Here is a 17,887-nt window from a genome sequence, read left to right as displayed (position 1 = left end):
TGCCTGGAGTCTTGACTTTATGGCTGGATTCAACAGTACAGTGCTGGAAATTAACAGCGTGGGAAACACTTCCAGGATGAGTGAACGATTTCCCCCAATGCAAAGAGCTAAATTCAGAATAAGCCGAGGCCTACTACCATTCTTAGAAATACCATCAGCCTTTTTACAATCAGAGGCAGGAGAAACGCAGGCCCGGCCTGAGAAAGAGTAGAGTCTCAAGAGTGAGAGGGAGGCAGGAACCAGGTGGCTGCCATCCCTGCGGCCCCACTGTGTACCAGCAGTGATCCCTGCATCCCTCTTCAAAGCTGGACTTGACATCCACACTCTGTGCCAACCGGGAGGAATACGCCTGCAAATAACTCATCTTAAAAAATTGGGAGAGTGAGGAGATGAGGCCACTCAACTCACACTCTGCTTCCAAAGTCTTCAGTAATGAGAACAAAGCTTGCGTTTGAAAAGCAAGGCTTAATAAATGCAGAACAATAGCTCCTGATAGAAGAGTTGATAAAAAGAGCATATCAAGGTGCTTCAAATGAGTTCAAGTGTCCAGTTGCAAACTAATTACATCCTGAAAGAGTGTGTAGATGGATTCTGCTAATAATGTGTAGGAAATCATAGAGAATGGAAATGGAATCAGAAGACTGGAGAAAAGCAAATGTCCCAGTTTCAAAATGAGAAAGGAAACCTGAGACTGTAATGCTTGATATTGACCCTTGGTATAAACTTATAAGAAATTATTCAGATGCCATGGGGCTATTTAGAAAAGATAAATAACATCATTAGGTACCAGTAGGAGGTCCTAAGAAAAAGCTGGGGCAGGCTAACCTCATTTCACTTTTTCGGCAGGGTTTCTGGGTTGATAGATTGCGGAGGCTACAAACATGTTGTATCTTGGTTTTAGCCTCTCCTGATAACCTTGAGAAAGGTTAGATAAATGTAGGTGATAAGGTGGCATGACCTTGTGAGTCGACTGACGGTTCATCAACTTTCAGAACTACTAGTATGTAAATTCACATCAGCCTGCAGTATTTCCAGGGGCATGTCATAGAGCCCTGTCCTTTGACCTTTAGAAGTACCTCAACATTAATTAATATTAAATCTTCATAGGACAAAAAGTTAGGAAGGCAAGAATACATAATTTAAAAATATATATAAATTCAGAGCTACACCCATAGGCAAGAATAAGGAGACAAAATGCAGTAAGGAGAAACAACACACAAATAAATATAAAATAAGTAGGTCAAAAAACTTAATGCTCAGTTCATGGTTAACCTTGGCAACTTTTGTTTGAGAAAAGACCCCTGTGTGTGTTCTGTGCGGGAGTGGGATTTTCAAGTCCTATGTTAGATGTAAATTAGCTCTATGTCAAAGCTGCTGAAAAAAATAAAAACACTACTGCGTTACGTTAACAGAATTGTGGTGTCCAGAATAAGCTGCCAAAGTACCCCTGGAGTACTGGGTGCCATGTTTCAAATGGGACACTAAGAAAAGAATGTGCCTGAGGAGGTGGACTAGTAGGGTCAAAGTCTCACTTAGAGAGCAAAGGAAGGTGTTTCAATCTGAAAAGGGTCCTATGCACCAGATGTCCACTTATAAATATTTTAAATGACATTTCTTGGGTGAGACTGGATTCATTCTCTGAAGGTTCAAGTAGAACAAACAGTTAAGAAGTCAGAGGGCTGATCTATTTTAATGTAGGAAATAACTATTGTGTTCAGAGATGTTCTTCAGTGTCATGAACTGCCCCCTAGAACAGTGAGTGTCCATAGGGGGATGGATGACTGACTGTAAGAGGGTGTGGGGGGACCCATCTGGGTTGTGGGAGTCCCTTAAATTTTAATAATGCCTCTAGGCCTCTTTTTCTCCTTTGGCCAACTAGCAATAAGCCATGCCTCTGGGTTTGGAATAGCTCCCCTGGATCCTACTCTGCACCATCTTCTTCTTCTTCTTCTTTTTTTTTAATCTTTGTTTATTTTTTTGTGTGGTACTAAGGATAGAACTCAGTGCCTCACACAAGCTAGGCAAGCACTCTACCACTTAGCCACAACCCCAGCCCTACTCTGCACCATCTTATTCTATATCTCACCCCAGGGGAAATTTTAAAGGGTACAAATGCATATTGGGATGAATCCCTTTTTGAAGAAATAGAGAGTCACAAGTTAAGTATTAGATGAACTGAGAATATGATTTTTTTTAAAGTCCTCTAACTAAGCAGAAAACAAAGCATGGTAAAACAAGTCAAAACAAAGCCTTCCAGTACTACTGGATATAGTTTTCTATTTGAAGAAATTAAATGATGGGAACCAGTAGCAGCAAACAAGCACTACCTCCAGTAACAACTCATTTATGAATCACACAGAATCACTGGTTTTTCAGGGTCACATTTTTAAAAGAGCACCCTTCTTAAAAAAAAAAAAAAAAAAGACCCAAGACTGAATACAAAGCAAAAAATAGACAACTTAAATTATCTTAGGTCTTTATAAAAATATCAAGATACATCTGTCCCAGAATCATGCAAGAACTTTTGAACAACGGCCTCATGAGAGCTAATTAATTCTTATGTATCTGTTAAATATAGATGGCAATTCCTATTTAATACACTGCTAATCCATACCACCGTAGGGGCCCATCAGGGCCCTGACAGAGGACAGAGGTGACAGGAGGGAGGTTAATGTGGTGGGGTATTTCTTTTCCAGATATGTTGACTTACTATATTAGTAACTAACTTTAATGGCACCAAAAAAAAATCTCAACACAGCGAGATGTACATTTCCCAGTAGCGTTTTCTAAAATGAACCAAAAATATGACACTGTATCTAATTAAGGCCCTCCCAATTCGAGTGCCTCCTACTTGAGAACCAAGTTTGGTAAGAGAAATACAAAATATAAATAGAGTAAGTGCTTTTTCTAGAGGATCACTAATATAAAATATACATGAAACATTCAGTAGTGGGAAATTTAGTACATAGTCTAAAGTACCTGAATGTGGGCACTAACAGAAAGAGTCCTGGGGACTTAAGAAAAAAGTAAATAAACAAAAGAGTAAATAAAGCCAGGAAAAGGGGAAGGGAAAACTACTCAATACCTGCATGCTAAAAGAATTAAATATCCTTCACCTACAATATATCTAAAAGACATGTTCAACAGCCCAGGGAAACTGCATTTTCTCTTTCTGGAAATAAAACCATGGAAACCAGTATCAGCAAGGACATTTTCTTCACAGTGCTCAGAGGTCTCTTCACCTACCTGATTAACCACTCAGTCTCAAAGGCTGATTAGTAATAATTAAACTGTTCAAGGGACCTGGGTTATTTTAACTCATGCATGACTACAATTCCAGAGGGGAATTGAGACTCAGGCAAGTCAGTTACCCAGTGTCCCATTGCTGGTGAAAGCCAAAGTCAGGATTCAAAATCAGGCAGATACATGAAGATAGGAGCTGAGCTCTGAGCCAGGGTGCCATCATGCTTCGGGGAGGCTAAAAGGATGCACCTCACACCACCCTGCATTTGGGGAGGGTTTCTAGGAAAGTAGTGAGCTCACAGCCATGGATGCCAGCAAGTCACAAACTTGAGGGCTATGGAGCTGGAGTTGACATGAACGAGGTATGAAAAGGATGGTGATGATGGCAACTCAGGCTCTACACAGGGGAAACGATGGGGAGTAATGAGGATGGTGGCAACTGAAAGGTTCATGCCTCAAATACAGGGGTGGCACTCCTTCATTCCCACTGACTGCAGCCTTAGGGAAAGTCCAGCAGAATGCTGCCAGATTTTTAAGTTTTTCATAAAGGTGGGCCAGGGGAGACAAGAAGTGTACAAATTTTATGTACTGGCTTTTAAATGCATTTGCTCCCCTATCCCCACATCAAAACCAAATAAAACAGTCAGTTGGCAGCATTGGCCCACCAGTGACTGACCTCTGAAGCATCATTAAAGGAAGACAGAGCCATCACCCTGGAATCAGAGGCCCAGCTATAAGTCTCCAAAGACTTCCTAGACCTTCTCAGAGTTACAAGAGCCCTAGACTTATTGTGCGAGCAATGAACGAAATGCCTGTCAAATACCAAGGCACATCTGGTCAGAGAAACAGATGTTACACTCTCCTGAGACAAAGGCAAAAAAAAGCTAGAAGAATGTGCAGAGTGATACTCTCTCCTTAGTAATAATTTCCTTACACCAGGGGCTGATAAAATAAGGTGTAATAATCCGAGTTTCCTGTCTATGGGAAATCTAGAAACAGAGCTGGGGGTGAGCAGAAACTTGGCAGAGAGTTACTGATCCTTGGTTTACAAGAGGAAAGTCTTCACATTCACTCTGGGCAAAGACTGGCCTTGTGGTAAAGCCTTCCTTCTAGGATTACCATCACTCCCCTGTCAGTGGACAGCAGATCCAAACTCACTACCATGGGGCTGTCCTTGGTGGCCACTTCAGAATTCTTAAAAGGGGATGCTTTTTTTTTTTTTAATTTTAGGAAAATACCAGGAACAGAGCATGAAATCTAAGAGACCTGGCAGGGGAAGAGGGCAAGAAATTCTGACCCTTTTACAGACCCCTTCACCATTTCTGAGAACTCCTTACAGCCAAGAACATCTGAACAACAAAACCTCAAGGTAGGAAGTTTCTTGCGTTTTTGTTACTGAATTTTTATAACAAGTTCTCCCTTCTTAGTATAATACATATACCAAAGCCACAGTGAAAAATCAAAATCGCAACTTACTTGTGTTAAACACATCCAGGTGTACAGAGCAACACCCAATTAATATAAAAAAAATCTCTGGTAACTAAAAACCGAATAATACCACCACTCAATTTAGAAACCAAAACATCTGTTTGGTTTCCTACGTTTCAATGGAAATGAGATGAGATCTTCAAATGAAAACACTGTTACATGATTGTCAAGTGGAAACCAAATCAATTAACCAACATCAATTAACCAAAATGCAGTCTAACTAGTTTGCCTACTATATAGAACTGATGGACACCTTGTAATGTCTGTTTTGGTTTCCAAATAATTATTCATTGTTTAAAATGGCCTGGGAAGTGTCCCCTGCGGATTCTCATAGCGCACATCCCCAAGTTCCATGAAAAAGAGACAAGTGTGCTGAACTGTCAGGCTGACTCTGTAGAATTATGAAGAAGATGACTCAAACAAGTGCTCAGAAACCCAAGGGTAAGACAGAAAGAGGGAACGGTGCTCTTAAGAAAGCATTGGCATGGTTTTCAACAGAGCCTTAACTTGACATCTTTACCTTAAATACATGAGGATTCTCCTTTCTCTGACAAGTCAACCTCCAAAAATAATTCCACTCTCTCATCCTGACCCCTCTTGACAGCAATGGTATTATGTCAGAGGACTTTAAGGGATCCTCTTCCAGTTTGGATTTAAAATTTTGTCATCTAAACTCATTTCCTGTCTTTTTATAATACACGGTGAAACATGGTAACCAAATAGCAGTAGTGGCCACTTGACATGGCACAAAGTAACTCACACCTTTGGAGAGAAAGCCATGAAACACAGAGACAGACCTTTAAACCCAAGTATGCAGTTGCATGAATCTGGTGTAGGCAGTATCGCCCATGCCCTTGGTGGGTGGTGATGGGGCTGAAGGAGCGAAGCACTCACCTATCTTTGTAGTTTATCACAGTATCAATGATGGCGTTCATCTGCTTTGTCAGTTTGGGGGGGTTTGGTGATAGTTTCTCAGCTGGAGGGCGGCCTCTTCTCTTCTTAGCTTTTTCTACATCTTCCTTTGCCGGATCTTTTTCCACATTTCTTCGTCTTTTTCTCTTCTTAAGCCGTACTTCCTCTTCCATTTCTTCCAAATTTCCGTCTTCGATGGCCTATTAGTCATAAACAAAGGAGAAATATTCAAGACAGGAAAATAATCAATACAAGTTACATACATTTATTCAAGATATACACATACACATGTGTACATATCTATATATAATATACACACACACACGTGTGTATATATCTTGAATAAACAGAATAAGATGAAACTAACAAAAAAGTAAAAACAGAAGTTTACAGTAATCAATGAAGGAAGAAAAAAAAAACTACCACCACCATATTGGATAAAGGCATCTTTAAACCAAGTTGGTTTCATAAGCAAAATAAGTTGAAGGCCCGAGATATTCATGGTAAAGATATGACAAAAATTAAAACATCTATACATTCAAGTGCCTGAAGATCACTGAAGCCACATGAAATTTTAGCTCGATATGAGAAAAAGACTCTCGTTGTCTCATTATAGTAAGGAGGGAAGGTAAACAAACAAGGAGGGGTAGGCGAGGAAAAAAAAATCCCCTAAGAATACACCCATACAATCAGACAAGCTTTGACCTTTTCTTCTGTAAGGTTTTACATCAATTTAGTCATGATTCACAACATAAAATCAAAATTCTACCCAGAGTTTGTTCTAACGTAGCAATTAGTAAACAAGGAAACGGGGAAGTGCAAAGCCACATTCCTTGGTAAACACACTTAAATCACCCGATAAAGAAAGAACACACACACTCACAAACAACACACACTTTTTTCCAATTACCTGCAAACGCTTGCTTTAAACCAGAGCCAGCAGCACTAATGCAGAGAGATAATAAAATAGCTATAAAAACAACCAGGTATAAAAGAAACCTGTTCATAAAGGGCTAAAAGATCCATGTGACAGACCCAGAAGTTTAAACTTTTTTTTTTTTTTTTCTCCCTCTGGTAAGTCTCAAAACTTAAGAAGAAAAATAAAGGGGAAAAAATGGGGGGAAGAAAAAGAACACAAAACCACACACAGAGATAAAAGAAAATCTGATCATGGAAAAGAAATTTTCTAAAAAATTCTTCAAATTACATTTTGAGATTGCTTTCTCATACAAAATAACTGATGTTGTTATTTGTTCCTCCTGCCTCTCAATATTGCCTCCAGTATGCAAATGCTAATCAATCCTTTCTCGTAGCTGAAAGAGCTCTAATCATAAGGCAATTACCTTCATTTCTCCACAGCACCAAACATGGCTAATATTTATGATCATGTGAGTATAACAATCAATATAAAGAGTGATTACAGCTCAGACATAATTTCTTTCACTTATGTACAATGCCTCCTGCAAAAAGAAAGGTTTTGTGAAGAAAACCTGGTACAGAACACAAAACAACCTGGCATGTTAAAAATGCCACTGGGATTAAAAAAAATGTTTCCTATGCATCCTCCAAATGTGCAAATCCATAGAAGCAACATGCACACAGACAGAATCCTCAGGGACAGCCTGAGCCTAGGCCTTAATAATCAAAAGACAATTTCCATCACGATCCTACAGTGTTCAGATAACCACTATAAAGGAGGCGAGAGCTGATGAGTTATGAGGAAAAAGAAAGAAAGGAAAAAAAAAAAAAAAAGCTGCACATTATTTCATTAATATTCATTTGCCTAAAAGCAGGACACCCACTATACAGCTAAACACACTGCAGCTAAGCAAAGACTGAGAAAAGGAAATTGTCCCGCATATCTTGGAGGCTGAACATGCTAATAATAAATACAGCATGCAAGGCTGTCAACAGTTAATGGTATTGCTCTCCTCAAGCACCCAGTCGCACACAGAAATACGGAGAACACCGGCTTCTGATGTGTTACACACCTACACATGCCTGCGATGTACTTCTACTGAATCTTCAAGACGGCAACGAAAAAGGATATTTACCTTACCACTATCAGCAGGCCGGCTATCGGAAATCACAGTTAGTGGGGATAAAATTAACAAGCCAGCAAAGCAGCGAGCTGCTAGTCTCTTCATCAGCTGATCAGGAAAAAAAAGAGAGCTGGGAAAGGCTATGTTTTCATATACAAGTAATTTTATTTTACTGAAAATTTAATACTGAAAGGATTGTGGATACTCAAATCTGCTGTTTCATTCTACCTACTACAAGGCCCGAAGCCTTCCTCCTTCAGCCTGTTTTAATATTGACAACTACTTATCATATTTTTTTCCCCCTTATTATTCCAGGCAGCAGAATTAGAGATTTTAGCTCAGGTGGTTTCTGATTCTCGCCAGGATTTTAACAATTAAGCCAATAAGAAAACAAATTAATATTCAAATTTTATTTTAAAAAATAAAAACAAGGTATGCTTTCTTTTTGTATTTTATGCCTCATTCTTGTGCTTTAAAAAAAAAAAAAATGCTGCATGGTTTGGGAGCAGTCTCCAACAATTTTTAAAACAGAAGACAATTTTTTTTCCCCTTAGATGCATGTAAGTAAAAGCAATGTGCATGTTCTCAGGATCAAATATTTTAAAACAATGTTATTCTTCTCTTTAAAGAAAATCCCGAACAACTATGATACTTCACTTTCAGTTTCATGCTGTAAAATTTTTCATTGTTTTTCTTTTCAGTGGGATAAATGAAGAGGGGGAAGTTGTGAAAAGACTATTTTACTCTCACCCCCTTTAATTGTGAAAAAAGGGAACAAAAGCATAAGCTTGTGATATTTGGACTTTTAAATCTCTAAATCTGTGAGTAGCTAAGAAGCTAAAACAAATTAAATTGCAAACAGAACTAGTGAGAGATGTTTATTACAATTGCTAATACGTGCAGATTGTTATTAAATCTAGGTCCTGGAATGACAAGGAAACACACAAAGTACTGACCATTCTTCCCCTTAAATTAAGGCTTTATGCAGGAATGCAGAGAGCTACAAAACACCTTCCCTCCTCCCTCCCCAAAGACCCCAACCACATCCATATGCAGTGCGTCAGGCTCTGATGGCTGAGGGTCTCTTTCTAATGGAAATCAATTCACTACATATTTCCCAATGCTTTTCGCACTTAAAGGGTAGAGTAAGATTTCTCCTGCATGTCAGGAAAATTATTCATGGAGATAAACTGTTCTTTTGTTTTAAGAGATTATTTATTAAACTAGCTCAAACTAAAACTCAACTCAGCGCTGGGGGGGGGGGCATAAGGAAAAAAAAAAAAAAGCAAAACAAAACAAAAAACTTGCTACACAATGCTAAAAGTACTACCCCATAAAAGAATTCCCTTCCAAACCTTTTACCAGCACAATAATGAAATAAATCACAGAAGCAAACCCCCAGTTTCCGACTGGTGACGTGTTGCGCAAGAGTACGAGCCCTAATTCAACATACAGAAGGCTCCCATGCCGAACTGCCTCTAGATTTAATGAAGTGAATAGGAAGGAAGTCGGGGAAAAAAAGTGTACAAATAAGAAATTAACACTTTCCTTCCCTACCTAAACGGTGAGCTACAACTATAGCGAAGTTTGGTGAGGCACCTCTTTCCTTAAAGGCACACTGCACCCATTTGGCTCCGGATGTCACGAAAAAAAGCCCCATATGGTGATAAAAATCCCCAGCCAAGTTAAAAGAGTTAAGCATATTTCAGCCAGCGTTTTTCCTGAATGAAGCTGGAAATTACTCCTTCCTCCACTGGATGGCAACCTTTATTCCGCCCCCCCCCCCTTCTCTCTCTCTGTCTCTCTCTCTCTCTCTCTCTCTCTCTCTCTCTCTTTCTCTTTTCTTTCTTTCAATTTTGCTTCAAAGAAAAATACATTTTCACGACACAGGATGTGCAAGAGCAAGATACGGACGGGCTCCCTCTTCAATGCCTTCTTAAGAAAGCAGCATGTGGGTTCTGACATGCAGGAGACAGGCAGGCAGGATTAGCTGCTTTGCAGCTTGCAAAGCACATGGCAGACCCGGGAATCGGCCACACGTGGTTCCAGTCGTGGACCTCTGTCAGCATGACACACACCAACTACATCTTTTATTAAATGATGGAAGGTCCAGAAAGTGGGCATTGTGTTTGTTCTCAGCACGCTGGGGTAATGGGGTGCTATTCTATGTGACTTCACAATATCAGGGCAGAAGGGATCCTGATTATGAATAGGTAAACAGGGACAAGCATACAAAAAGCCACAAGCCAACTCCGGTGCATTGTTTCCACCTCTGCATCTCCAGGTCCACTCAGCAGCAGCGAGGCACAGCTCTCGGAGCAGAACAAACCACCTTAAAAAACATCCAAAGGAGCCATTCTAAAGATGTTTAGACAATGCACAGGAAATTCCTCCTGTGTTTAATGGGAAGATCAGTGTTCCAATACTAATACTGATATTTAAATATCACATTGTCACTGCCCAGGGACATTTCTCCCTCTCCAGGGCGGGGGGGGGGGGGGGGGGGAGGGGGGGTCCTCCTCTCTTAGGAATTCTACTGAGGATCCCAGGATGCTGCAGGGGTGGGAGCAGATTCAGGAAACCAAGGAAACTGGTTTTCTAGGAGAGCTTTCTGAGGACAAGCACTGATCACCAAAACCAACTCCAATATTTAGAGGGGCTGAACCTCCCACCTCCCTCAAGCCCTGCCGAGAACTTGGAAGACAGTAAAAAGGTAATGACCCTCCAAACCTGAAGAGAAGGCATAACAAAAAAGGTGGAACTTTAAAGAAAATTTAAACTTTCATGTATGAGGAATGTTCTCATAATAGGAATATTGAACAACACTGGACACGAAGCTCTTCCTCAAAGATGCCCTACCATCTTAGTCACTTAGGGTCTTAGGGTAAAAACAACTGTAAAGTAGTTTTTGTTTTTGTTTTTTGTTTTTGGTTGTTGTTTTTTTGCCGTGCTGGGGATTGGAACCCAGGGGTTTGTGCTTGCGAGGCAAGCACTCTACCAACTGAGCTATACCCCAGCCCTAACTATAGAGTTTTTGAATGCAGAATTTCAGACTTAGGATTTTGGATAATGATAGAAGTTTGTTTGTTTTTGAAGTTTGTTTTTTAGTTATTACCATCTTTGAAAGTAGCCAGTTAGGAATGAATAAAGGGCTAGAGAGATAGTTCAGTGGTACAATGCTTGCCTAACACGCAGGAAGCCCTGAGTTGATACCTAGCACCCCACAACAACAACAACAACAAAAATGTATGCACAAAATCGAATTCCCTAAAATGAAATAAGGCAGAGCCAAAAGGAAAAATACTGCATGATCCCACTCATAAGAGAAATGTGGAGGACAGGGGTTGTGGGGGAGTGAGGGATGAGGAGTTAACTTTTAATGAGTAGAGCTTCAGTTTGGGACAATGAAAAAGTCCTTGAAATGGACTGTACAACAATATGAATGTGCTTAACGTTACTGAAATGTACACATAAAAATGGCTAAAACAGTACATTTTATATATATCTTACCAGAAAGGAAAAAAAAAATCCCTAAATCAATCAAATTTTCCAAATATTAAGGGGGAAAAAACCCAACCACAGGCTTGTACATGTTCCTTCAACCTCACAAGCTCACACATAACACTAGTGACATCTGGGTAGCTTTCCTTAGGAACTCAAAACTTTCAGCATTTCAGCAGGTGACACGTTCAATCTTGTCCTGGTTAATGACTAGCAGGACAAAATCTCCACTTAATGATGTAAGAAAATACAGAATATACCTATTCACAAATTTTATACGTTTAACTAATATGTCTCAAATATTCAGATGAGTTGATCTGAAGGCTAAGCATGTTTTAACATATGACTTCCCCACACTGCCCTGCAAAGAATCTGATGAGATACCATTCAATCAGACCCTTATTCACTTCTTATTTCACTCCTTTGTCACTCAAGTCGAACACCAACTGTACTGCTAGCTCACTCTCAGTTGGACTGAAATGTACGATGCTGGACATAGACAAGAAGCAAACTGAGCCTCGGTTTAGTGAATTTCTGGTACAGTAAGTTTTTCAGGTTTTTTTTTTTTTTTGTTCAATAACCTCAGGTCATTTTAATTTAAAAAAAAGGAAGGAAGGAAGGAAAGAAGGAAGAAAGAAAAAAGAAAATGAAGAAAGCTTCTCTTTTTGTCCCTATGGAAGTTACACAAAGAAACTGGCAATTGGGGTGGGGGGGTTGAGGGGATCAAGAAGATTCATAGCTTATATATCTCAAACACGGTAAATTAGTACAGTATTTCAAGAAAAGCAATTTGGAGTTCAGAAGAAGACAATGAGTTAAGGGAGCATAAAAATTATTATATGCAATGTGATTAAGAACCCATTTTTATGTACCTTTCGATTGGTACATAGCTCAATATTCTATTCAGGGAATTGCTTTTAGATTTAGTAGAGGGTAGTCCCCAAAACATCTGGCCTTGAAGACCCTACCAAATACAAACATAAATAAAGGATTGACACTGTTCTTACCAGTTAGGCACATGTTCTATCCAGCTCCCTTGGGTGGAACAAAAGAACCTGAGAGAATCTGCAAGCCTGCAGGAGGCTTAGAGAAACAACAGAGAATTGCAAGAAACACGTTTCAGCTTTCTCTACCCGAGACCACTTGTCCAGTTACTCTCAATTCACAACAGACCCAGGACTCCGCCCACTTGGCTCTTGAGCAGGGCCAGTTCTGTACCTCTAGGTTCTCAGTACATTAAAACAAAGGAGAAACACCAAGAGAGGGTTAACACATTCTGGCATAATTTTAATGTTTACTATTAACAACTTAATGTTTCTTAAGACAGGCAGGTAAAATAAAACACAATGACTTCATTTGGAGATCATGTCCAAAGGCATAGTGAAGCTTGAGTCAAAAAATGGTTCTCTTCTAGGCTTCCCTCTCTTAGGCCATACAAGAGGTACTGATTCCTGTTGTGGAATATGCTATCACAACACAAATTCTCTGGTCTATGTACCCATTACGATTAAGAGCATTAAATTGATGTCAGGGTGGTAAAGAACTGGGCCCTCTGTGCTTGAGACAGATGCAAAGAGTGCCTATGGATAGGGCCCAAAATGAGGGGGGTGGGCAACACACACACATAATTGAAGAAACACGAGAAATCAAAAGCAGACTAGTTTGAGACTCTGACGCAACTTCAACCACAATAAGACTGGGATTGAACCCAGGGCCTTCACATGACAGTCAAGTGTTCTACCACCAAGTTACATCCCCAGGGCCCTCAATAAATCTGAAGATACTTATCATTAATACTTCTGCTACTACTGCTGTGACTGCAACCACCATCACCACCAGCACCAGTGGTTAAAACGTATTGTTTGCTAGCTTGCCAGGTACGCAGGGCTTTAAGCATGTTTACTCATTGAGCCTAAAGAAACTGAGGCATACAGCAATGCACCATCTTGCTACAGATCAAAGTGGCAGACTTAGCATTTGAAATCTGGAAGTTGGGCTGCACAAGCCACACCCTTAACTAGGAGGCTGTTAAGCACTTTACAGCACACAACAGTGTTGTTTTTCATGATGATCAAACCATCAGTCAAAGGCTAAGGTACATTTTTGCTAGGTTCAGGTGACAACTGCAAGTAAAAACACAACATGGTCCAACCCAGAAAGACTCCTGGCAAAGATCACACACGTGCACACCCACGCACAATCCTTACTTTGCATGGAGTGTAGCACCACAAAAACAACCAAGCAAGTTGTTACTGTCCAAAGTCATTTTAATAATCAATGAGGAAATTGATTGTTTCATAATCTTTGTTTGTGGCCTATGTCAAAACATTAAAAACTGACTTATTGTCAGTTTACACCTGCATAGGGAAAATGAACATTTACTTAGGACGCTAATTTAACGTATCAAACGCTGAACATTAAAATGTTTTACATCTCTGTAAAAAAATCATCAAGAGCATTTTGGATAGCGCTTGCCTGGTCCTCTTCAAATAATTTATGACGTGGAGCAGCATCTTTTCTATGCCTTGGCGAACTGCCATACTTCCCAGTTTGGATCAGTTTCCAATATTTCATCCTTTGCCCTTTCCATGCTATGAAATATCTCACAGCTCTAATGTGAAGGGACTTTTGGCCAGTGCCACTTCCTTTGGGACATCTTAAACTTTTTCCACCAAATTCCCTGGCTAAATATCTCGTCTCTCCTTTATGGGCACTTTGTGATCCTACATCTTCCTTCACATAAGTTATAGACAGGCTGTCTTTTCAAAAGATCTACCTCATCAGCATTAAATACTGCACTAATCCTCAGACCTTGGACACAGATTTCACAGAAGCATCCTTGCTTGAACTAGTGGTGTCGCCAGTTTAATATTAACCCATTCATGTTGACTCTGAAATAATAATGGTCTTTACTTGTAGTAAAAATTTCTTCTACATTCTCCATATAAATATCATTTTCTTTCAAGAAGGCAACTAACTTCATCACTTTGGTCTGAATTCTACCGAAATTCACTGGGGTTATTATTATGGTCTTCAATCTAAAGTAGAAATACTCAATTTCAACCATAAGTGGCTTTCTGTTCCTAGTGAAATGTAAACTAAAATACCCTGAGCTGATTTTACATTCAGCAGACTTTTTCCAGGTGCTTCGCGTATTGAAGCTCCACTCAGGCCCAGGTCTTGTGCTATCTTCACTTGCTGTGGCCATTTTCAAATCTCATAATCCAACCAACTGCATGTCCTGCATTATTGCTTCTTGTTTCATTGATGCACTTTTATCTTTGGTGGCCAATTCCCTCTCCTGATGAGCTATTTTTTAAGATGTCACTTAGGTTTGTCACTGGAAGACAAGGAAGCAACACAACTACATGCTTTGCTGTCTGTGGCTGGACTAACATCTGTAAGCTCAGACTAATCACACTTTGAAAGAGATAAGTTGACTGATGACTACCCATAACATGCACCTGTTTTACAGTGATCTGTGGACTGAAGAACCAGCAGTAAAGTCTAGACTTTATGTACAATGACTCATAATTGCTATACCACATTGTTATAGGCTCAATGTCCCCCTCAAAAATTCCTCTGTTGAGGTCCCAACCCCTTGAACACCTCAGAATGTGACTGTATTTCCAACAGGGGCATTTACAAAGGTAATTAAGCTACAAAATGAGTCTCCATAACTGATGATCTTCTAAGAAAAGAAGAATATAACTCAAGCGCACATGGAAGACTGACCATATGTAAAGAAGCTATACTGAAAGCAAAGGAGATAAGCCCCAGAGGAAACCAATTCTGCTGACACCATGATCCCAGACTTCCAGCATCTAGATCTGTTGGAAAATAAATTTCTGTTGCCTAAGCCACCCGTCTGTGGCATTCTGTTATGGCAGCTCTAACTAATAATACACGTGGTAATTAAAACCTGTTGGAGGACTGGTGTTTATGTCACAGTAATGGACATCTGTGGTACTGGAATGGTGCAAAGCAAGCTGCCTAGCTGCAGGTATGAATAAGTGAGAATAGTCTTTGTTTTTCATGCCATCCTATAATGCAGGGGAAACTGCCCTACTCGTAGCACCTGCTACCTGGGCAGCCATGTTCTAAATCAGGAGACTTCTCCCTGTTCTGTGAGAATGTCCGCCTGCTCTCTAACTCTAGGCTTGTGTGGGGCCTAGCAGGAGATCACTGCAAAAAGAGAGAGTGAATGGCTAAGCCAGTCGGTTCACTTCGTTTAGGAATCTGAACTACAGATGTGAAAAAATATGCCCAACTGGTGTGGGAGTTGAAGCACACACAATCAAGGTCATGAGCACCTAGGCCAAAGATGTCATGGGTAGAATGCACGAATAAACAGGGTGACAGGGAACAGACAACAGATACACTACATGAAGGAATAAGAGAGTACCTGGTCCCAAGAAAGCTGAAACTCTGCATCCAAATACACATTTGGCTCACCTATGTGTAGACACAAGCATACACACATAGATACATATATATGCATGTACGTCCATTCACGCATACTCCTATATCACTAAGGTGTCAGTAAAAAAGTGCTAGTTCTAGTTGAAGATGAAACTTGAAAATGTACAATAAATTTCATGTCTAGTCTGCATGCTGTTCTAAATATATTTAAGGTTGTCAAATATGACTGTCCTACTTTACTTAACAAAGCTAAAAATTCAAAACAAAATCGAGTCCTACTTAGCTAAGAGCTATATGCACATCACAAACAAAACTTACTATGCAATAAATTTTAAAGTGAATCTTTAAAGAACCAAGAAATAACAGCAGAGATAAACATGACCTGGTTTTACTAATAAACACACAGTTCTATTCTGGCTTGGCATGGCTTCCATAGCTTTTTGGTATCTTAAGTCAGGACTAGTAATTTTGCTGGAAATCCACAGCTAAAGTTAAGCTGAGAAGAGTGGAGTGGCAGAGAACTGACACCAGAGTTAACTGAAGCATAGCCAATGATTTGCACAGATAGGTAAGCATAGGGACTGGCTCTAACTGCCAGTTGCAAACATATATTAAAAAAAAAAAAAACAAAAAAACAAAAACAGGTCCTAAAATGCATTGCAGAAAAGGAATATCTAGAAAGAATTGTATAGAGTGCATACTATTACTAAATCCAAAGGAAGTCAGGAGCTTCATCATTGATCTCCACTGAGGACCCTACCCCTGAAAAATACCTGCCTTGTCTGGGCCTTTGTGGTCTTATTGCTTGGATCAAATACCAACTGGTCCTTTTGTTCCCAAGTGGGTGATGCTGGAACTACATATTTCAATCAGATAATCACAATGAAATATAATTATGAAAAAGAAAGAGGGCTCTCATTTTACAGTGAGTACCAAGGCTAAAAGGGCCAGACATGGTGGCACACACCTCTAATCCCAACCACTCAGGAGGCTGAGGCACGAGGATTCCAAGTTTGAGGACAGCCTCAGTAATTTAGCAAGATCCTGACTTAAAATAGGAAAGTAAAAGGACTGGGGCTATAGCTCAGGGCATAGAGTGCTTGTCCAGCATGTATGAGTTCCTAGGTTCAATATCTACTACAAAAAAAAAAAAAAAAAAAATTTCCAAACAGGTACGTTTCTTTAAAAACTCCAACAGCACTGTTGAGTCTGGCAAGAGCTGAGCTGTTATAATTTGGGAAGAGTCTGTACTCGGCATGCTTTGTTAGTATCAGATTCTCATGGACTCTAAAAACACCCAAACTGGAGATCCTAAGTGACAGTTAAGGCTTCAGTTGTTTTTGGAATGGTGAGGATCACAAGGAAGGTCAGCTTTGTTCTTTGTCACCTGGTCCATTTTCCCCCTTTATATTACCTTGATTCTGTATTTTTCTAATGTTCCATTGGTCAGATCTTAACTACGTCCTCTCCCAGGTTATTGCCCTACCCAGGTTCCTGTTTTTCCCCATACTTTGATTCCAAGTCTGTTGTCTGAAAACTAGAAAGTGCCAGGACCTGGTCTTACTCAGTGTGATCTGCCATTAGCCCACTGCTACGGTTGAAGTGTCAGACCTCAGAATCCCATGTTGAAACCCTAACTCTAAGATGGCCGCGTTTTAGGAGACGGGGCATGTGGGAGGTGATTAGGTCCCGAGGGCAGAGATTTCGTGAGTGGGATCAGTGTCTTTATAAAATAAGATCCAGAGGGCTCCCTCGCCCCTACCAGAGGCAGCCTTACCAGGTTTGATTCAGGACTCCAATCCCCAGAACTACGGGAAATACATTTCTACTGTTTACAAGTTACCCAGCAAAAGGTATATTGTCACAGCAGCCCCGGCTAAGACACTGGCTATGTGAATACCCTGCAAGGAACAGGAAGGCAAGGGCAATGCCCCACCCTAAGCCAAGTTCATTGCCGCTTTTGTGCTCACCCTCCCTTCCCATCTGGAAGGTCCTTCCCAACCTCCGTACCTGTGCACATCCTACACAGGCTCCTGCCCCCCACCTTGGAATCTCACCCAGAGGGACCAGATTATTTTGACATTTTTCTGACAGAGGCTATGCTTTCCTTTTTCTCAGCTCCCCTATTTGCACACAGCAGAGCCAAGGGGACAGGAGGTTAGGTCCTCTACAGGTGAAAATAAATTCAACTTTTAGACAAGGTTCCCTGGGAAAACTGCCCTTAACTTAGGTGTATACCTATTGACTGAACACTGATAATGGATTCAAATGTACTGGTT

The 17,887-nt window shown here is 40.3% G+C and overlaps 1 protein-coding gene across 6 annotated transcripts in view; it reads right to left on the bottom strand.

The window, feature by feature from the left end:
• Positions 1-17,887, bottom strand: part of SMARCA2 (SWI/SNF related BAF chromatin remodeling complex subunit ATPase 2) — a 164,297-nt gene that overhangs the window by 21,180 nt on the left and 125,230 nt on the right. For 5 of the 6 annotated variants that reach the window (XM_079112997.1, XM_079113001.1, XM_079113000.1 and 2 more), the window contains exon 28: positions 5,626-5,843. In XM_079112997.1, coding sequence (XP_078969123.1) covers positions 5,626-5,843 — 218 coding nt within the window. Of the gene's footprint in view, positions 1-5,625; positions 5,844-7,697; positions 7,794-9,040; positions 9,151-17,887 lie in introns of those variants that run through there. The other variant, XM_079113002.1, reaches the window with a different exon arrangement.

This window comes from Sciurus vulgaris, assembly GCF_902686455.1.
Source record: "Sciurus vulgaris genome assembly, chromosome: 15".
Classification (NCBI taxonomy): Eukaryota; Metazoa; Chordata; class Mammalia; order Rodentia; family Sciuridae; genus Sciurus; species Sciurus vulgaris.
The sequence above is the reverse complement of the archived record's forward strand: the minus strand, read 5'-3'. Positions and strand labels throughout refer to the sequence as shown.